This window comes from Cetorhinus maximus, chromosome 9, assembly GCF_964194155.1.
Source record: "Cetorhinus maximus chromosome 9, sCetMax3.hap1.1, whole genome shotgun sequence".
Taxonomy (NCBI): domain Eukaryota; kingdom Metazoa; phylum Chordata; class Chondrichthyes; order Lamniformes; family Cetorhinidae; genus Cetorhinus; species Cetorhinus maximus.
Window position 1 is genome coordinate 7,714,969 of NC_135887.1, and position 23,152 is coordinate 7,738,120.

At 43.1% G+C, this 23,152-nt stretch overlaps 1 protein-coding gene across 1 annotated transcript in view; it reads right to left on the reverse strand.

The window, feature by feature from the left end:
• Positions 1 to 23,152, reverse strand: part of LOC144684285 (EF-hand calcium-binding domain-containing protein 5-like) — a 207,835-nt gene that overhangs the window by 125,863 nt on the left and 58,820 nt on the right. The window contains exon 3 of the mRNA XM_078547914.1: positions 14,782 to 14,855. Coding sequence (XP_078404040.1) covers positions 14,782 to 14,855 — 74 coding nt within the window. The remainder of the gene's footprint in view (positions 1 to 14,781; positions 14,856 to 23,152) is intronic.

Genomic DNA, 23,152 nt, shown 5'->3' on the forward strand with positions numbered 1-23,152 from the left:
ACGTTTAGAGTCCGTATGACTCTTCAACAGAACTAAGGAAAAATAGAAAAGAGGTGAAATATAAGCTGGTTTAAGGGCTGGTGGGACAAGTAGAGCTGGATAAAGGGCTAGTGATAGGTGGAGATAACCAAAAGATGTCATAGACAAAAGGACAAAGAGGTGTTGAAGCTGGTGATATTATCTAAGGAATGTGATAATAAAGGTGCAAATATCCCTAGTGGGGGTGGGGTGGGGGGAAGGGATCGAAATAGGCTAAAAGGCAAAGATAAAACAATGGTTGGAAATACATTTAAAAATAATGGAAATAGGCAGGAAAAGAAAAATCTATATAAATGATTGGAAAAAACGGGGATTGGAAAGGGGGTGGGGATGGAGGAGAGAGTTCATAATCTAAAATTGCTGAACTCAATATTCAGTCCGGAAGGCTGTAAAGTGAAAACCGAGGTTTTCCACCCACGGTGGTTGACAGGGCCCTCAACCGTGTCCAGCCCATCTCCCGCGCATCCGCCCTCACATGTTCCTCTCCCTCCCAGAACCATCATAGGGTCCCCCTTGTCCTCACTTATCACCCCACCAGCCTCCGCATTCAAAGGATCATCCTCCGCCATTTCTGCCAACTCCAGCATGATGCCACCACCAAACACATCTTCCCTTTACACCCCCTGGCAGGGATCGTTCCCTCTGGGACACCCTGGTCCACTCCTCCATCACGCCCGACACCTCAACACCCTCCCACGGCACCTTCCCATGCAACCGCAGAACGTGCAACACCTGCCCCTTTACTTCCCCTCTCCTCACCGTCCAAGGGCCCAAACACTCCTTTCAAGTGAAGCAGCATTTCACTTGCACTTCCCTCAATTTAGTCTACTGCATTTGCTGCTCCCAATGCGGTTTCCTCTACATTGGAGAGACCAAACGCAGACTGGGTGACCGCTTTGCAGAACACATTTGGTCTGTCCGCAAGCATGACCCAGACCTCCCTGTCGCTTGCCATTTCAACACTCCACCCTGCTCTCATGCCCACATGTCCGTCCTTGGCCTGCTGCATTGTTCCAGTGAAGCTCAACGCAAACTGGAGGAACAGCACCTCATCTTCCGACTAGGCACTTTACAGCCTTCCGGACTGAATATTGAGTTCAACAATTTTAGATCATGAACTCTCTCCTCCATCCCCACCCCCTTTCCGATCCCCCTTTTTTTCCAATAATTTATATAGATTTTTCTTTTCCCACCTATTTCCATTATTTTTAAATGTATTTCCATCCATTGTTTTATCTTTGCCTTTTAGCCTATTTCGATCCCTTCCCTGCACCCCACGCCCACTAGTGCTATATGTACCTTTATTATCACATTCCTTAGATAATATCACCAGCTTCAACACCTCTTTGTCCTTTTGTCTATGACATCTTTTGGTTATCTCCACCTATCACTGGCCCTCTATCCAGCTCTACTTGTCCTACCCCCCATTAAACCAGCTTATATTTCACCTCTTTTCTATTTTTCCTTAGTTCTGTTGAAGAGTCACACGGACTCCAAACGTTAACTGTGTTCCTCTCTGCAGATGCTGTCAGACCTGCTGAGTTTTTCCAGGTATTTTTGTTTTTGTTTTGGATTTCCAGCATCCACAATTTTTTGCTTTTATCTTTTATTTTACACTTTGCATAACAAGGAACTGAGATGAAAAATGGAATTTTTCTCAACTGGCTGGCCCACAAAACAGATTTTTTTTCTATAAAATGAATACCTTTGTACTTGGGGAAATAAGAAGCCACTTGTCTGCTAAAGGTTATGAGCTTGTCAAGCACTAGCTGAGTTGCGTCAGCAGGACTCCTGTCCTGATTAATTGGTTGCTGTTTTGGGTGTGGTGCTAAAGCTACAAGCAAATTACATGTTGACGTGGATTGTTCCATTCTATGTCATTTGATCTTCTGAAACATTTGAAGGAACAGCTGCAGTGAGTGACTGGTCAATAAAAGGCTATTTACTCTCCCATGTGTCCATTTACAGGATTAAGATCTATCTATATAATTTTTGGGGGAAAAATATACCTTATTCACAAAATATCTGAAAGAACATTACAAAACATTTCTAAATGGCCATCACAAAAAGTGCAATCATATTCAAATTTTACACATGGATCACGAGGTGCTTCAATACAATCAATGAATATTACAGTCATTTCAATATGGTCATTACAGACAGTCAGACAGTGCAATGGTATTGGAGCTATCGACATACATCATGTTGCACTCTGAGGTGCTTCAATACAATTATGATACATTTAGTATTCACTACATACTGTCTTTGTGAGCCATACAGCCCGAGGGGTCTATGCAATTCCCAGCCACCACGGTGCACTATGGCAGAAAGGTCTTAGACAGCGACCCTTCCCCATTGCGCCTTTGCGGTGGCTGCCTCAAGCTTTAGTGCATCCCTCAGCACGTAGTCCTGGACCTTGGAATGTGCTAGTCTGCAACACTCGGTCAGGGACAACTCTTTGCACTGGAAGACCAACAAATTTCAGGCAGACCAAAGAGCATCTTTCACTGAGTTGTTGATCCTCCAACTGCAGTTGATGTTTGTCTCGGTGTGTGTCCCTGGGAACAGCCCGTAGAGTGCAGAGTCCTGTGTCACAGAACTGCTCGGGATGAACCTCGGCAAAAACCACTGCATCTCTCTCCAGACCTTCTTTGCAAAGGCACATTCCACAAGGAGGTGAACAACAGTCTCTTCCCCACCACAGCCACCTCGAGGGCAACGTGCAGAGGAGGTGACACTCCTGGCATGTAGGAAGGATCTGACAGAGAGGGTCTTTCTCACCACCAGCCAAGCTACATCTTGGTTGGAAAGTTGGAAAGTTTTGCGATGAGGCATTCTGCCAAATGACTTTGACAGTCTGCTCAGGGAACCATCTGACAGGATCCACCATCTCCTTTTCCCCGCAGGGCCTCTAGGACGTTCTCTATATATTATTAAGAATCTGTGAACATGTGTATTTCCTGTCCAGTTTCCTGCTGTCATGACTTCTGGTTATGCTTTTATGTCAACAGTTTACACTGACGCTACCTGTGCTTAATATTTAAGTGCCAATTTTAACTCGGTGGGAATCAGGGGATGCTGGAGTTGAAACAGACGGTGAACAGTCTGGCTCTCCCTGGAACATGAGTCCGGGAGATTTTAACTAACGTGCCTCATTTGCATATCTGACGCTGATTCCCTCCCAAAGCTTGCAGGATTCAAAATTAGTGAGTAAGTGGTTGGCCCAGGTTAAGAGAACCCATAGTATCCTTGTGGAACCAAAAGGAGCAGCCCTTCTCGTTCTGTATGAACATATGAATATAAAATTCACTTACCTGGGCCTCCTGTGGCCAAGATATTTTCTGCCAGCAGCTTTGATGATATGGGGAAGACTGCAGTTAAAATGGTATGCATGTCCCCAATTTTTAATCTTACATGGGCAACGAGCATCACTTAAGGCCAGCATTCATTGTCCATCCCTAATTGCTCTTGAGAAGATGGTGGTCAGCTGCTTTCTTGAACTGCTGCAATACATCTTGAGTAGATGCACCCACAATGCTGTTAGGGAGATCCAGGTTTTTGACCTAGTGACAGTGAAGAAACAGCAATATAGTTCCAAGTCAGGATGGTATGTGGCTTGGAGGGGAACTTCCTGGTGGTAGTGGTGGCATTCCCATGCATCTGCTGCCCTTGTCCTTCTAGATAATAGAGGTTGCGAGTTTGGAAGTTGCTATCCAAGAAGCCTTGGCAAGTGCTGCAGTGCAGCTTGTTATGGTAGACACTGCTGCCGCTGTGCATTGGTAGTGGAGGGACTGAATGTTTAAGGTGGTGGATAGGGGCCGGCCTTATCCTAGATGGTGTCAAGCTTCTTGAGTGTTCTTGGAGCTGCGCTCATCCAGCCAAGTGGAGAGTATTCTATCACACTCATGACTTATGTCTTGTAGATGGTGGACAAGCTTTTGAGAGTCAGGAGGTGAGTTGCTTGCTACAGAATTCCCAGCCTCTGACCTAGCCACTGTATGTATATGGCTAGTCCAGTTAAGTTTCTGATCAATGGTAACTCCCCCAGATGTTGATTGTGGGGGAATTCAGTGACAATAATGTCGGTGAATTTCAAGATGGTTAGATTCTCTCTTGTTGGAAATGGTCATTGCCTGTCACTTGTGTGACATGCCTGAATGTTGTCCATGTCTTGCTGCACATGGATATGAACTGCTTCAGTATGTGAGGAACTGTGAATAATAGTGAACACTGCAATCATCAGTGAACATTCCCATTTCTGACCTTATTATGGAGGAAAGGTCATTGAAGGAGCAGCTGAAGATGGTTGGACCTTGGGCACTACCATGAGAAAGTCTTGCAACAATGCCCTGGGGCTCAGGAGATTGGTCTCCAACAACCACAATCATCTTTTCTGCTAGGTATGACTCCAACCAGTGGAGTGTTTTTCCTGATTGCCATTGTTTTCAATTTTGCAAGGGCTCCTTAATACCACACTTGGTCAAATATTGCCTTGGCATCAAGGGCAGGCACTCTTACCTCATCTTTTGAATTCAGCTCTTTTGTCCATGTTTAGGCCAAGGCTGTAATGTGACCAACAGCTGAGTGGTCCTGGCGGAACCCAAACTGAGAATGGGTAAGGAGGTTATTGCTGCCTAAGTGCCACTTTTAGCACTGTCGATGACATCTTCCATCACTTTGTTGATGATCAACAGTAGACGGATTTACTCTGGCTTATTTACTCTCATAGGGCAATTACACAGCATGACCCTATTGTGGGGAATCGTCAGTTGGAACTTTGCTATGATGGCACAACTGAGATTGGGAAGCCCATTCCTGTGCACTCCCATGTTGCAGGATGTTGCTACTGGCTATACTTTTAGACTAAAGTAACAAGCATAAAACACAATCTGCAATCTTGTTAACAAGTGTTATCCTGAAAGGGTTCAAATAATTACTTGAAAGGTCAGACTTAATAACACCATTATTAATAAATTTCATTGTGGTAATGTAGATCTACAACAATGTATTTTATTTCATTGCCTTAAAAAAGACATAGGGCAGAATTTTCCTCCCGTTGAGTGGGAGCGGGCGCGGGCGGGCGGGTTCCTGATCGGTGCCCCCGATTGGGGGCGTGCCGCCATTTTACGTGGGTGGGCCAATTAAGGCCCACCCAGCGTGATGTTTGCCCAGAAGCGCTGACCACTCCCTGTGCGGGCGGGGGAGGGGGGATTCCCTGAGCCTGGAGGGTGCTCTTTCGCGCATGACTCGGCTACGCACCTGCCGAACTGAGAATCTAACTGAAGCGGGGTGACATCGGAACACACCCCCGATGTCACCTCGCGTCATTTTACGCGTCAGTGAGCGGGCCCTGCCCCCGCTCGCCGACCGGAAATTGCTGCCCATAAGAGTACTCATGTCAATTCATCTACTTAAGTGTCAGAATAATACAATGTAGTAAATTTCCGTTAGGAGTAAAAGGATCATTATGCAAAGATGAACTTTGTATTTTGATATTTCATACTGAGGTGTCAAGACCATTGAGGTGCACTGTTAGTTTAAAGTAATTCCACATTTAAATTTTAAGATACGAATGGATGCATGGGCTTCTATTGTAAGCCCCCATAATGAGTAAGAGGGTTAAAAATTAAAAACTGGACACATCCCCAACTTCCTGTGAATGTATCTGCCACCATTTTAGTGATGGAAATCTTCATTAACATATTTAAATGTAATTGGGAGCTTGGTTTAAATTTAAGAGTTTCCCCCTAGGTTTCCTAGGACTCCAGAAACTTGTATGTAAAAGAGAGGTGAGAGCTGCCAGCTCCAGAAATTAAGAACCTTTTACAGTGCGCCTTTTGGGCAAGGAGGCTCCTGCTCCTCAAGCAGGCTTTATGTCTCCCTGGTGTCATGATCACAGTTTCTCTCTCCTCTCTGTTGCAAATACTGATCTTCCAACACCACATCCCCCGGCTGCAATTTCTCACTCCTTCCATCCCAAGATGCCCTTCTCTCTTGTCTCTTCCCCACCCCTCCAGCCCTAATCAGTCACTCCCTCCCAAATCCAGATTGCCAGATGCGATCTTCAAGGATCCCTGACTATGGCCTCCTGCTGCTGGTTTTTGCTGCACAGCACACCAGCTTATGGTTCAACAGCAGGATTTCCAGGTGCCTGTAGACCACATGCCACTTTCTCATTAAAGGGATAGAGCATGCGGATGAAAAAAATAATTACGAAACAAAGAGGGGGGGGAAAGTGCAGAATCTAAGAAAAATTGGAGCGTGCTTAAATATTTTCCTATGCATTCCCTTATAGCCAGTCACCGCCTCCCTGACCCCTGAGATCCCGACGTAATGTTGCTTCCTGTCATACAGATAAAAGCAAATGACATTCAAAACTAAGATGAAGTTTCCACATCCAACAAATATGAAAGCTTTTATTTTGTTTGCAACAAAGTTTTCAACCTGAATTATAATTAATGAAAATGCTTCCCTATATCTAAACTCTCACTTTCAGCCCCTCTTGTGTTTGCACCAGACGGTACTTTGTTGTGAACTGTGGTTGTTAATTGTTGCATGGAGCAGCTGCAGCCAAGCCTACATTTCAGGCTCAAGGAAATGCATGGTCACAGGGTCAGGAATGGGTGGAGGAGAGACAGAAGAAAAACTGGAAGAGGATATCAAGTTGAACAAAGCTGCACTGTAAAGCACAATTACTCTCAGATCTTTCCATTTTGCTGAGAAAATGGTATTTTCATCACTGCTCTTGAAAAAAAAAAGTGGCTGGGCTTTGAATTGCTGTGAAACTAGCCATTCCCATAATTGGCAGTGTGTCAGAATTTCTGCTCGTTGTGAGCAGCAACATTTATTTTCCCTTGCCGACCTTCTCAGAATTAGCAGGAGTTTATTAATATACTGCTATTTCTAAAGGGAAAAGATTAAGTATTTTGCAATCTGCATTTCCAACTATACCCTGGAGACTTTGTTACTCTATACTGTAAAGTCAAGCCCTTGAGGACACAAGAATTCAAAAAGAACATTTTAAAAATTCCATTACAGGCAAGACACTGTTATCACTGTGAACTTTATGAATATACTGCAGTCCAGTGAGTCATTTCCAATACTTTTCTCTTTGCACATATAGAGGTATTCCACCAGAACGTACAAGATATGAAGATTCTTACTTATGGATTGAAAGCCTTTGTTGGTTAAATGTACTTATATATACATATAAAATTGTGCTAGAGAATTTAAGGAGAGATATCTTTGGAACAAGTTAACTGAGAGTACACATTCCAGGCACTTGTGTGCTTACCGACGGCTGGAACAGGCAGTCCTGATTACAGGAGCAATTTCCAATTAATCAACATTCCTCCAAAATATGTAAAAATAAATTGCAGAGAGCCAGTTTTGGCTACATTATTTCTGACGGTGAAAGGATTGATGATGGACTCTTGAATTATGGTTACACTGCGCAATATTATCATATGATGCTGTGGTAATCTGAGGTGCAAAATACCTTTAAGAGAATGTAAGCAGATTGACCACATGACTGTATTACCCAATGTACTGTGCAGCGTGGGCACAATATTAATCAGTAGTTTAGAATAGGGTCTGGTTGGAGAAGCACACATTGTGCTGGTGCTCTGTTACTTGTGTAAATAAACAGCATGTGCTTTATCTTATATTTTGGTCTCTGCATCTGCAGTATATTGTTTGCCAACTCACCCACCGGTAGATAGGGGTGCAACCGTGTTCACGAGCAAAGTGATCCGAAGAAGGAACATAACAACTGGCGAGGAGGCAAAACACGACCAGTCGACAACACCAATGAAAGCCGCAAAAATTCCACTGAAGTGAATCAAACGTGCCTTGCAGGCCGATTATAAGTACAGCACTCACCATAGTCGTGGAAGTTATCTCCCTCCAGTATGCCACGGTTTAGCCGTATCGAACCGTTTGATCAGGCCACTGATGACTGGTCACGTTATATTGAATGCCTCACACTCTTCTTTTGGCCAACGACATATCGGGGGAGGAGAAGAGGCAGATGATCCTCTCACCAACATGTGGCAGTAAAACATACGGCCTAATTCGTCGCCCAAAAGCATCCAAGAGCTTTGATGAGCTGGTAAATCTTGTGAAAAGCCACTTTCAGCTGAAATCCTCGGTAACAATGCAGCGTTTTAAATTTAATTCGAGGTGTCGTGCCCCTGGAGAGACAGTTGCCAGCTATGTAACACCCTTAAAACAAGTGACAGAGCACTGAGAGTTCGGGATGATTAAGACATGTTAAGAGACCAATTAGTGGGGTTAATGAAGATGCCATTCAAAAAAGTTGTTGTCAGAAATAAATTTAGACTTCAGCAAGATGCTGGAGTTGGCGCTTGCAATGGAAAGTGCAGTCAGGGATTCAGAAGCAATCAAGGGTGCATGAAATGGCACCGTCCTTCACGTCGGGAAGGAAGCACCAGTTAGAAATGGCGTGGAAGCGCAGGGCTCCGCGGAAAGGCGGGAAATAGCCAGCATTAACAGACCAGTGAAAAGCAATGGTTTAACAGAGAAAATCCACATTAATAATGGCAGAAATGAAACCAGACAGCCTTGCAAACAAACGACAATTTAAAAGAATTGAGTGTTTCTTCTGCTATCATAATGGGCGCATTATGCGATATTGTAAAGGCAGGTTGGGACACAATTTTAAACAAAAAGGTAGAAATCGTGAAATCCACATATTAGAGGAACCAGAAGAAACAGAGTCAGATATTTACTCACTACACAACTTAAGAATAGGTAAAACAGAACTAGTCTACATGACAGCAGAAGTCAACAGAAACCCATCTGAATGGAGGTGAATACTGAGGTATCCACAACAGTTATGGGGGAACATACGTTCAAAATATCTGATTGGAGGAGGCCACTCACTAAATCTGGAAAATTCAGATGCTAAATTAAAGACGTATACTGGCGAAGACATACAGGTAAGATGTACATGCAAGGTTCCAGTACAGTATGAAAATCAGTCTGTTAATCTACCCCTAATAGTGATAGCAGACAGAGGACTGAGTCTCCTCGGAAGGAAGTGGTTAAGAGACATTAATCTTGAGAGAGTACTGAGATCTCAATCAGAAGCAGGAAATGTTACTGTTTGGAAAAAGGAGTATGTAAAGACTCAACAAAAGGAACTTGTAGAGGTGATGCTTCAGGGCAGAGTTTGAGTTGAAGTCATTAACCTCCAGAAAGAAAAAGAAAAACCTGCTGAAGGACTTTTGCATATTGCAAGATTCCCTCAGATCCCAATTTGTACCACTAATAAGGTATGAGGAAGAACAGAAAAAATTCAGTATATCTCTGGCCGAGATGAAGAATAAATTAGCCGAGAAAACACAACAATACTTAATTCTCCAGGAAACAACTAACAAATATAAAAAAGAAATGGAAGAGCTGAAGAAACAGCTACATGAAAGCCAAGAAGCTTTAAAAATAGAGACCCCTGAGTTTTCAAAGGAGCTGACATGAGGAAATGCTGGAAGGCTCAACCACTGAGTTCACTCAAGTTGAGCTCATACCTGAGTCTAGTCTGGCCAATAGAGAAATTGAAAAGACGACCGAGATTAAAGTCAGCGCTACCAAGAAGAAAACCCATCAAAAGAAGACACACAGGAAAAAAAAGTGGAATTATTAACAAGGTCCCGAAATTTTTTTTACACAACAGGAAGCTGATTATACCGTGTTGAATTCAGCCTTGCCCAATATCCTGATTTTGAGAACCCTCCTGATGGTTGACTTTCATATTGCTGAACTTGGAGGACAGGGGCAGCATGAGTGCATGTGATTGAGCTCGAAGGAAGGTGCAAACATTCCCGTTGGAGTCTACACCACTTGTGGAAGGAACTCCACTTGGTTTGGAAATACCTGTAGGATCTGTTGAGCCTGAGAGAGTCGAAGAGACAACCTTATAGGTTACTACTGGAGAGCCAAGTGAACAGATAACTCCTGAGAAGGGGGCCTCAGATAAACCATCTGAAGTCATAGAACTAAGATGTTCGACACATTTGAAGAAGCCTCCAGAGAGACTGAATTTGTAAATAGTTTTTTTATTTAAATAGTTGATATATTGTAAAGATTGTAAATTGTACTTTTGAGTAAAGCGGGAGGGATGTGGTAATTTGAGGCGCAATACACCTTTAAGAGAATGTGAGCAGATTGCCCACATGTATTACCCAATGGCTGTGTAGCACGGGCTACAATGTTACTTGTGTAAATAAACAGCATGTGCTTCATCTTCTATTGGTCTCTGCATCTGCAGTATATTGTTTGCCAACTCACCCACCGGTAGATAGGCGTGCAACCGTGTTTGTTGGGCAAAGTGACCCGAAGAAGGAACATAACAACTGTTAGGCAAGTAAGGAATCCCTTTGTCTCCTATTTTAGTAATCCTACTAACCTGTTTAAAACATAGCTATTCTATATGAATGCATTGTATTTTTGCAGTAATAGCATCCATTCATTCTGTAATAATTTACATACGTTAGGGCAAAAATGTAATTTTTTAAAGTTGATTTGATAATCATAAGATCAGGATATATGCAAATGATTTCACGACATAGAATAATAGAATTCTTCAGCATAGAAGGAGACCATTTGACTCATTATATCATTTGACTCAGCGTACTCTGAAAGACCTTTCTAAATAGTTCCACTCAGCCATATTCATTTGGAATTTGCAATGAAAGAATTATCAGAGTTTATCAATGTGATTTTCCACTAATTGAGAAACCTAGGAGTGGGGTCAAAGCTTGAAGTGCAAGTCACCATAAAGGTTAGGAGTATAAGGGAAGATGAGATAAGTCAAGATAAAATGGTCCCATGACACCAAGCTTTGGTTGTGAAATATTTCAAGGGGATGTAAGAGAGAGATAAAGAATTCAAGCTCCAGGGAAAGGAAGAGTTTATGCAGGAATCTGTGATAAATCCTCCAGACAATGTAACACTAGCAACCTAAATGAAAATCCTAAAACAGCTGTGGTTTTACAATCATCTGGACTACATAAGCTACATTCTTATTTGTCAAAACAATGATGACATAATGGTTGCAGTGTAGCAATTTTTATCTGTAAAATGGGTGAAAGGTCAGTGTTGACAAGTACATTTGAGGTTTCAAGTACAGTATTAACTCTTAAAAGTGGAAACCCTTTGTTCAAACCCCCAGTGGCCTATTTGTCAATTTCAGGCGCATTTTGAAAAACTGAAAATGAATCAAGCAATGCTTTCTTTGTGTTGTGGCCTTGTTTAGAAACAGGAAACCAAGAATGTTTATCTTCTCTCTTCCTCTTTTTAAGAAGATAACATTGTATGATGGGGTGTAGGTCAATGAGCCCTGACAGCACTCAAAATCCTTTCCCAAGTGGCCCTACCTAGATAGTCAGGAATAGATTTTCCTTTAATAATAAATAAAAACAGAAAATTCTGGAAATACTCAGCAGGTCTGGCAGCAAAGAAACAGAGTAAATGTTTCAGGTCTGTGACCTTTCATTTGTTTTACCATTCTGATGAAAGGTCACTGACCTGAAAAGTTTACTCTCTTTCTCTCTCCACAGATGCTGTCTGACCCACCGGGTATTTTCAGAGTTTTCAGTTTATATTTCAGATTTCCAGTATCCACAGTATTTTACTTCTGTCTAGATTTTCCTTTGATTTTCCATGGGCAATATACAATCATTTGTGTGTAGCCAAAGTGGAAAACAGTTTTGATATTAGCTTCTATAATTTCCTTTTGTGGAGGTCTTGTGGCACAGTGATAGAATCTCTGCCCATGAGCTAGGAGCTCCGGGTTGAAGTCCCACTCTAGGATTTGATGGCTAAGGTAGGTGTGTTCATAATGCAGCCAAACAGGTTGAGTATCAATGTGCAAATCCTTCCAACATACACCAACAGCAAGCAGTAAATCAGGGAGAAGTTCCTGGTCAGCCATGTGATGAAAAGGAAATTGGAGACTCTACCATCACTAACCATAGCTCCGGACTACAACATGCATGTAAAAGTGCGTGTTGCCACAGAAACTTGGACTCCTTGGGTGGGGTGGTTGACTCAGCTGGCTGGATGGCTGGTGTGGATCAGATTGGTACCAACAACACAAGGTTGATCCCTGTTCCAGCTGGGGTAGGATTCGGGACCTGCTTCCTTTCCCTACTCATGGTGGAGAACGCAGCGCTGTAGATCGGACCTGCCTTCGGACAGAGAACTGAAGAGAAAGAAGAATTTTTTGACCAAATTTTAAATGCTTCAGCTGTTTCTGCTGCATCTGAAAAGCAGCTACGTTTTTTTTAAATTTATGGAGTGTGGGAGTGTAAATCATAGAATCAAGCACAGAAAGCAACCATTATGCCTGTGCTGGCTCTTTGAAAGAACCATCCAATTTAGTCCCATGCCCACCTTTTCCCTATAACTCTGCAAATTAGTTCTCTTCAATGTTATATAAAATTGCCATTTAATGGAATCTGATTCCACCATCAATGCATCCTAGATGATTACAACGTACTGTGTGAAATCATTTCTCCTCATTTTCCCTTAAGTTCTTTTGGAAATTATTACTTCTGTACAGTAATCCCCTTACGGCCACAGAGGTGGTGGAGGCAGTCTGCTCACTTGTCTCTGCCTGCCTCCAAAGGTGTGAGCATCAGAAAGAGATGGGCTATGTGAGGTTTTGACATGAATGATATTTCATGCCACTGGCCACAGAGGACAGCCTTTACCTGGTTAGCCCTCATTGCATAACAGGGCGCTGGAATTGAATGAGTATAAAGTTTTATCTTGCCTCCCTTGCACTGACCTCCAGCACTCTGACAAATTCCACAAATAGATGCTCTTGTCACTCTTCCAGACCTATCTCCTGCTCCCCGTTGTCACTGTTCAATGAGGCTTGTGTCACCTTTTCTTCGTCAGGATTCAGATGTTCTTCCCTTTGCATACTTGCATGAGCTGCCACTTTAAGGATGGGCCTCTGCCTCTCCGGTGAACATGGACACTTTAAGGGCCTGACCCTCTGATTGACAAAGGACAGCTTCCTATGAGAGGCTCTGCCCTTCCATACCTTAGGTCAACCTTTCAGATCTCCAACTTATTCTGCCTGGATCAGTGTTGGAGTCAAATCTAAAGCAGGTCAGCTCCAAACTCACAGCAGGACAGACAAACACATTTAAAAATAAATTCCTTCTTTCATGGGATATGTGCATTGCTGGCTAGGCCAGCATTTGTTGCTCATCCCTAATTTCCCTTAAACTGAATAACTTGCTAGGCCATTTCAGAGTCAATCACATTGCTGTAGGTCTGGAGTTTCATGCAGGTCAGGCCAGGTAAGCATGGCAGATTTCCTTCCCTAAAGGACATTAGTGAAACAGATGGGTTTTAAGACAATCAACAATAGTTGTCCTGGTCGACATTACTGAGACTAGCTTTTTTTCCAGATTTATTAACTGAATTTAAATTCCACCAACTGCCATGGTGGGATTTAAACCTAAGATCCTGTGTGCCTCTGGATTACTAGTCCAGTGATGTTATCACTATGCCATGGCCTCCCCTGCCACCAGATTTCATTGGGTGGGTTTCAGCATCCATGGGAGACCCATGGGGTTTAAATAAAATTGCAATGGCAACACTAACTTGGAGAAAATCATTTTTAAATTGGTTTAACATGCTCCTGAATGAGCCTAATTATCTTCCCACCTTTAACAGGCAATTTGTGCGCATCTGCTCCTTCCTCCCTCCAACTTCATCATTGGAGGCTTTCTTGCCACCGGAAAACTGATTTGCGGCCTCCCACACAATTTAGTGAGCCTGGCTGCCGTGTTGGTTGCCACAGCGAGCTGAATTAAATTTCACCCAGTAAGTGGAAAACAGAAGGAATTAGAAACAAGGACAAGCAGAGACATCTAGAGAACCCTGTAGTCTTTTCTCTATTCTGTGCAAAATGAAGGAATTGATTTTCAGCAGTAAACCTGGTGAACTTATTTAGGGACGCTCTGACCTGAGTATTTGTAACTTCACTGGAAGATGTGCAGAAACCCAGGAATAACAGTAAGAACAGTCAGTTTTCCTGGGTTTCTGCCTATGGTTATGGTAAATGTTTGGGGAACCTCATGGAAACTTTACCCCACTTTTTAAAATATCTTTGACCATGAGTAATGCCATAGGATATTGACTAGTGTTTTCTAATTTTCCAATATAAATCACCTTCACCTACACTGACAAAGGGAGTGACAGTTTCAATAAACATGAAGCATCATCAGGAAGGAATTTTCACTATACTTTGTTAGTGTACTGTAATTAAATTAGTAAGTTCACCTAAATACAACCATCTTAATAATTTATCTGTAAAAATCCTTATTTAGTTGCTAACATAAGTAAAGAAGCCATTATCAAGCAATATCAATCTTTATGGATATTTTCCAATTAGATATATTACTCTAACAAAGAACAAATGTTGAGAATGATTTCCAAACAATTATTCACATGGACATCACTGGAGAGCAATGCTATAAAGATATTACTAAAAAGTTCTGCATGTGCATAAAACATAATTTTCTTAAAAAGACTTTTATTCAACCACTATTTTCAAATGTATATATTTGGAAACAGTTCCAGTGTTCCAAGTTGCAATCTGTTAAACAAGAGCTGACCAAATCCCAACTGTTGAAAGTATAATGCGCTAAAAAGAATGATCAAATGGATATTATTTAGTAGACGGAGAGGTCTATTTCTCACCTCTACAAACTGCTCTTCATTTAATATTTGTCCTGTTGTATCTAACTCTTCCAGTTCCTTGTCGTATTTCACATCTGTGTGGAAATACATAGAAACAGACAAGCACAATGTTGTATAAATATGGAATGAATCACATGAAGATGAAAGAAATACAGCAAACGTTATCGTTTAATAAAATGAGAAAAACCATATACATTGTTTTTATGTTCATGTTAGAATAAATTAAGATGAATACATTTCTGAAGAACTAGATAATGCACTTGATGTAAACAGCTTAATTTCAAAAACTTGGCTTTGAATCCCCCACACAGTTGGCAGTGCGCCTGCCGAATGAAATATCACACGACTGCACATTGACGTCGCTTGCCCAACGTTAACGTGTGTCATTTTACACTCAAGCAGGTTGGGCGCGTGCCTGCCTGCTGAGCTAAAAATTTTGCCCATAAATTCATGAAAGCATGGCACTGAATTTTGCCCTTGTTGGGCAGGTGCGATGGGTGGGCCCAGGAGCAGTCGTGAAACCAACCGCCACCCGCGATCGGGCCCTGACTGCGAATTCACACTGGCTGGCCAATTAACACTGAGCGCAGCCGGGGTGGGGGCAGGAGGAGGGCAAGCGCGGAAGTTTGTGCATGCATGTGAGTGCACGCACTGAAAGCTCCCTGAAGGCACAGAGCTGCCTCAGGGAGCTGAAGATTTATAACAGTACAAATAAAGACTTAATAAATAAGGTGAACATGTCCCCTCATGTGACTCTGTCACATGAGCAGGGACATGTTATAAATGAGATTTAAACATTTTTATTTTATTTTTAATTAACATCGGAAACCTCATCCCAGCTGTGGATTAGGTTTCCTCAAGAATCCAAAGACTGCTTGGCCTTTTCACCCGCCAAACGAACGGTTGGACGGGTAGCGAAAAATCTGATTTAATTAATTGATTAAGGGCCTTAATAGACCTCTTAATTATTGGTGGGCATGCTGCCGCCTCTCACGCGTGCCTGTGAGCGAAATATTGCGAGAGTGTGTGATGACTTCACGACACTCGCCCGGTGTCATCGTGCACTATTTTACTCTCATTTGGGTTGGGTGCACGCTCGCCTGACAAGAGAAAAGTTCTGCCCATAGTATGAGAGAAACTTGTATATGTTTACCTGTTAGCCGTCACAGCTGAATAAATAAACTAAAATTCAGCATTAGCATTCAATAGTGTTTTGGGAATATTGTATTTTAACTTTATTTTTAAAGTACTATTAGGAAGGACAACGTAATTGTTACTTATCAAAGTGCTATTTCTTTTATATGGAAAAGGAATTTGAGCTACAAAGCTGCCACATTTGGCTGACACAAGAGAGATAATTTTGAATCTTGAGTACTAAAATTTCAAACATGAGATTAATGTAAGTGGAGTCTTGAGACACCTTTTACAAATCAAATTAATTCTGGATAAAAGCATTCATTGCAGTTTCACGCTTTATAGGATACTGGTTATATGTATGAGAATATTAATTTGTCCTGTACAGTTATTGCTTATTTAAATGTTTTGTTTAATTGTTTACTGTTACTATTTTAACCAGCATGTCTCGGTCTTGGATCAATATCCTGGCACTTGGAGAACACTGAAGATGTGGTGTAAGACTACATAAAGTACAGCATGCAATTTTATAGAATTGTTTAATTTTGGACTGAGACAAGTCAGCATCATAACTGCTAAGCACCTAAGATGAACTCTTGCTTACAGCAGGCATTGAGAACTATTCATGGAAAGTTCTGTGTAAACTGTTAAAAGTGAACTAGTGTGAATCATATCCACCATGCTATAATTGTCAACGAAACATGTTGATATTGATGGCAAAAGAAAAAGTGAGCAATGTTCATTTCTCAAGCATAAAACTCCTACACATGGATGGCCACAAAAACCTATTCAGGCACTTTTAAAAAATATTTGTTTATATTCATTCACGGGATGTGGGGTCACTGGCAAGACCAGCACTTACTGTCCATCCCTATACAATTGAGCGGCCTGCTAGGCTGTTTTAAAGGGCAGTTAAGAGTCAACTATGTTGAGTCACAAAAAGGCGAAACCAGCTAAGGACAGCAGATTTCCTTCCCAAAAGGACACTGGTGAACCAGAGGGATTTTAATGACAATTTGGTAGTTTCACGTTTACCATTACTGATACGAGGGGTGGAACTTTCTGTTCCAGAGGCTAAGTCCGGTGGCGGAAGCAAAAGTTGGAGTGACTTCAGCTGGAGAATAGGTGAACACACGAGACCTTGCACTGTTCAACTCATTAATTATGCAGTCGCGAGGAGCATGTGGCCCCGCTGTAACCTCCTAGGCTCCAACGTCCATGTGCCATAAACAGCACCTGGACAGCCATTACTCTTTCACTCTGCTCCTTGACTCCGTCACCCCCTCCCCTACCCTGTCCTGGCATGGTCTCACCCCATCCCCTGTGCCTAGCCTTGGCACAGCGTGTGTGACAGGCAGCTGATATATGCACTTCATTTAATATTTGTCCTGTTGTATCTATCTCTGTTAGTTCCTTGTCATATCTTACATCCGTCTGGAAACACAGAAACAGACAAGCACACGAAGGTGAATCACATGAAGGTGAAAGAAATGCAGCAAATGTTTATTGTTTACTAAAAAACGGAAAACCATATACATTGTTTTAAGTCCATATTAAAATAAGTTAAGATGCATACATTTCTGAAGAACTAGATAATGCACCTGATATAAACAGTAGGTGCATGCCACTTATGTAGAGTCATGAAACAGAACGTTCTAAATTCCCACTGCAGGTGGACGCTAAATTTGGAGGGGGGACAAAATGCTGGTGTGTTGGTCTTTTAATGAGCGGGCATGAGATGCAAACGGGGTTCTTGACATAGATCAGCGGGCCATTTGACTCATCTTTAACCCGCCATGAAAGTCGGGAGAACAAGATTCCAAACTAATTTCCCAATGCAGGGAAACTGATTTATGGCCTCCTGCCAAATCTTGCTCCGCCTCTCACCACAATTCCCACTGCTGGTGGGAGCAGAAAATTCCACCCTAGCTTCTAATTTCAAATTAATTTGATTAACTGAATTTAAGTTCCTTGGTTAAAAGCAAAATACTGCGGATGCTGGAAATCTGAAACAAAAACAGAAAATGCTGGAAAAACTCAGCAGGTCTGACAGCATCTGTGGAGAGTGGAAAGCAAAGTTAACGTTTCAAGTCCGTATGACCCTTCTTCAGAGCAGTCGTACAGACTCAAAGCTCTGAAGAAGGGTCATACGGACTTGAAACGTTAACTTTGCTTTCCCGTCTCCACAGATGCTGTCAGACCTGCTGAGTTTTTCCAGCATTTTCTGTTTTTGTTTAAGTTCCTTGGCGGTGGGCTTTGAACTCATCTCTGGATTAGTTCCAGGCGTCTGGGTTCCTGTCCCAGAACCATAAACTGCTATGTTGCCAAACCCATTATTAAAATAAGTATGCCCATATTTCTTGCCAAAACTTTAAATCTTGAAGTACTTCAACAACTGAAATATAGGCCTGAATTTTCACTTTTGGGTCAGGTGCACAGGGACGGGAGAAATCCCAGCTTTGCAAACTTGATCTTTAAAAATGGCTGCCCGAACTTCTGATTTTCGGTCCGGGGTGCTGGCTAGGTCAGGAGTCGGGGTGGGTGACCTTGGGAGTAGAGAGGGGTTGGAAGTGGGCCCAGCGTGAGTTGGGTGATTCGGATGTATATAAAAAGCGGACCTTCAGAAAGGCCCATTTGAGCCTGGAAGAGACATCATTGCCTTGTCAGGTCCAACCTGTAAATGTTGTCCAACTGTTAGCTGACTCTGGAACAGATGGCCCAGCATGGGCTTTCCCAATGGGACAATTGTCATTATATCTGCCTAATAAAAATGTACTCTACTGAGCCACTGGAAGCATGGAGTGGATTCTCAAGACATAGCCAGAGAGATGGCATTGTCTTTCCACCACTACCTGATGCAGATATTATGCTGTCGTGTAGTTAGCTGCCAAGACTAAGTGGGTGGATGAATGATAAACAGTGCCATGCTCATTATCCCATCCATTTGCCCTCTTGCCACCCATCTATCAGGATGCACCAACACTTTTGACCCTTGACGAGGTCCCTAATAGCTGCACACTGTCACAGCGTAACAGTATGATTAAGAGGGGGAAAACTAGTAGGGCTGTCAGTGGTCACGGAGCACAGCATGCTACATTGGAGTCACATGCATGGCACAAAGCATTTGCGCAGAGACATGTTCTTTTCCACACCTCATCAGTAATCATCTCCCTTGTGGGAGATATGCAGTCTCTTGAGTAGTTGTGGAGTCAATGTACAAGGTTCTTTAGATGGAGGTATGTCACCAGGGACTAGCTGATGGTAATTGTGATATTGGAGGACCTTATGAGAATCTATTTTGGACGAGGACCCATCTGGCGATGATCTCCTCCTGCACAGAATCAGCCCTGACTACATAGCCATGCCTCCCAGATCCCTATGGAATCTGCCATTGATGGCCTCTTCCTAACCTTCCTCATTTTCCTCCTCCTCAGAAGTTGGAGATTTGCCCATGGCCCCATCGTTATCGATTTGTAGGCCCCTCCACTGTGCAATGTTGTGTAGTGTGAACACACCACTACTATGCTTGATACCTTTGCTGGGGTATATTGCAGAGCTCTACCTGAGCAATCGAGGCACCTGAAGTGCATTTTTAAAATGCCAATGGCCTGCTTGATGGTACTCCTGGTGACAATATGGTTCCTATCGTAGTTGTGCTCTGCTTCTGTTTGTGGATTCCTAAACGGGGTCATTATCCAAGTTCTTAAAGGGTAGCTCTTGTCCCCTAGAAGCCAACCACAGATCTGTATTAGTGGCTGAAATAGCTGAGGGAGTTGCAAACTCTTTCATTTGAAGGAATTGTGGCAGCTGCCAGGGAACCTTGCATACACATGAAGGAAGACCTAGTTGCAGACACAAACGACTGGGGCATTGATTGAGTGGAAGGGCCTCTGGTTGACAAAGGTGTCCGCATGTTGAACTGAGGCCTTTATGGCAACATGGGTACAATCAATAACATCCTGCGCCAGAGAGAAGCCTGTTAAATGGGCAAAGATCGTGGCTCTCGGCATCTAGGGAAAATAATGTGATTCCCCCACACGAGCAAACAGGGCATTAGTTAAGGCCTTAAGCTACTGACTGGAATATAGCAGACAGGTCTCCTGATGATGGCAGTGAGGTCTCCTGATGATCCCTGGAAAGATCCAGAAGCAGAGAAGTTGAGAGCGATGGTTACCTTCATAGCCACTGGCATGGCATGGGGGGAGTCGATGAATTGTGGCACAAGTTGCTGCTGAACCATGCAACATATGTCTGTCACCAGCTCACGGCATAGCCTCAGTTGCCTTCGGCACTGGTTCTCCATCATGTTGTGGTAGTATGTCCAAGGTCTGTATGCCCATCCCACAGGGTGGCACCTGGTTGTCCTGCCTCTCCTCCTCCACCTTCTGGTGCACATGCAGCAGCCTCTTCCTCCTGACCTTCTGCCCTCCCTCTGGCCTCTGGCTGCTCATGGTAATTGACTTCTATGGCTTCTATGTGCGAAAGTGCCATGCCCATCTTCTATCTGCCTTCACACGAAGTGCTATGCACCCATCTCAAGCAGAAAGTTATTCTTGGCACCTGGGTACACAAGTCAGTAGGAGCAAAAAAGTTGCCCTGTGAGACCAGGAGCCTCAGCCTCCTACTCCCGTGGGCCAAGGGAAGACAGTTGGAATTGATTTTATGCCACTTCTGGGGCTATGAATAAAAATTTAAATCAAATTCCACAGGGGTCCCCGGCTATCTAAAATATACCAAGTCCAGACCTACTCTTACCAGGTTTATTCTGTATACTTGAGGTTTCACATTCATAGGCTACCAAAATCCGACTAGAGTGGAGGTAGCTGATGATTTAAATGGCCAGCCGTAAAACATGAGTGCATGAAATGCACCCCACTCCCATTTCTGCCCCTGCAAAAATGGGAAATGCCATGTTCGGGGGCAGGACATACAATTTTTGGGTACTTCTGCCATTTTCGTCACTCTCTGTTGTGAAAATCTGGGCCATAGTGTTTATGCCTCCTCTCAATGTGATACAAAAGTTACACTGAAAAAATGCAGCTATATCACTGAACAGAGGGCTTGTTGTCTCAGAATGTGCTATTTGTGTCTTCATTGAAGTGGTTTGCTGTCTTCTGCTTGCTAATACCAGACTACACATTTGGATATTTCTGTTTACAGTTCCTTGAATGTTCCTTTAGTGTTGTTAACCAGCCCAATGCCATTTTTTTTACACGTCCATTTAAGAATTGTTTTATCTATCTCTTTATTCAATCTTGTCTTTTGAGCTCCAACCAACGCTACTTTTTTAATTCATACGTGAGATTTGAGCGTCACTGGCAAGGCCAGCACCAATTGCCCATCCCTGATGCCCTTGAAAAGGTGCTGAAAGTCACTTTCTTTAACCACTGCAGATCATGTAGTGTAGACACAGCCACAGTGCTGTTAGGGAGGGAGTTCCAGAATTCTGACCCAGCGACAGTGAAGGAGCAGCAATATAGTTCCAAGTCAGGTTGATGTGAGACTTGGAAGGGAACCTGTGGGTGGTGGTGTTCCCATGTGTCGATTGCTTTTCTGGATGGTAAAAGTCATGGGTTTGGAAGGTACTGTCGAATGACGCTTGGCAAGGTGCTGCAGTACTCCTGCCACTGTGCGCCGATGGTGGAGGGAGTGAATACTTGAGTTGGTGGATAATGCACCAATCAAACGGTGTCAATCTTCTTGAATATTGTTGGAGCTGCACTCATCCAGGCTTGTAGAAACTCATGATTGACTGACTTTTCGTCATTTCTCTCTTCTTCCAAAGATTTTCTACTCTTCTCCTGAGCAAGCATGCTATCCTTGCCAATGCAAATTTGCTCGCCATTATCCCATTGAATTCCATAGGGATCAGGAAGGTGCCACCATCTTACAACAGAGTAGTTACTGTGAGGAACACTGGCTAAAAAAATGTAACAAGTTGTGCAAGCAGGGAGTGGACAGTAAGTATTGTGGTAGAGCTGGCTAATCCAACACAAGAAAGTCAGGATTTTCCAGCAGGAATTTCCTGCTGAAGGTCAATGGACACTTCGCTGGGTCGCCAAATTTTCCAATCTGCCCGTGACAGGTCCCGCCCAAAAATCCAAGCCGAGGAGTGGGAAATTCCTTTTTTTCACTATAGGAAAATTCCGTGCAGCTGTTCTTCTGGAACATATTAGCAGGCTGTAGTATGGGTCAGAGAATTGAAGCTATAAAGAAACAACCCTATCTACAGCCTGTGATTTCATCTAGAAGGATGCTTTGCTGAAAATGCAGCCCCACTGAATTTTCCCTGGTGCACTGAAATGTTAAATGTGTTTGTGATTTCACTACACGAGAAAGCAAAGGAAATTCGACCTTTGCAGCATCATAATTGTTGGGATGCCACTTGGGTTATAATTTTTAAAAATTCTTTCACAGGATGTGGACATCGCTGACTAGACTAACATTTTTATTAGCCATTCCTAATTGCCTTTGAGAAGGCAATAGTGAGCCAACTTCTTGAACTGCTGCAAACCATGTGGTGTAGGTACACTCACAGTGCTGTTAGGGACGGAGTTCCAGGACTTTGATCCAGCGACAGTGAAGGAACAATGATTCCAAGTCAGGATGTGTGTGGCTTGGAGGGGAGCTTGTAGATGGTGGTGTACTCATGCATCTTCTGCTCTTGTCCTTCTAGATGCTAGAGGTCGTGGGTTTGAAAGGTTCTCTCAAACAGGGCAAGTTGCTGCAGTGTATCTTGTAGATGGTACACACTACTGTCGCTGTGCATCAGCGGTGGAGGGAGTGGATGTTGGAGGTGGTGGACAGAGTGCCAATCAAGCAGGCTGCTTTGTCCTAGATGGTATTGAACTTCTTCAGTGCTGTTGGAGCTGTACTCATCCAGGCAAGGGGAGAGTATTCCATCACACTCCTCACTTGTACCTTGTAGATGGTGGACAGGCTTTGGAGAGTCAAGAGGTGAGTTACTATCCTCAGAATTCCCCGCCTCTCACCTGCTCTTGTAGCCACAGTATTTATTTGGCTAGTCCAGTTCAGTTTCTGGTCAATGGTAACCACCAGAATGTTGCTGGTGGGGTATTCAGCAATGGTTATGCCATTGAATGGCAAGGGGTGGTGGTTGGATTCTCCCTAGCTGGAGATGGTCATTGCCTGATACTTGTGTGCTGCGAATGTTACTTGCTGCTTATGATCCCAAGTCTGAATGTTGTCCAGGTCCTGTTGCATATGTGCATGGACT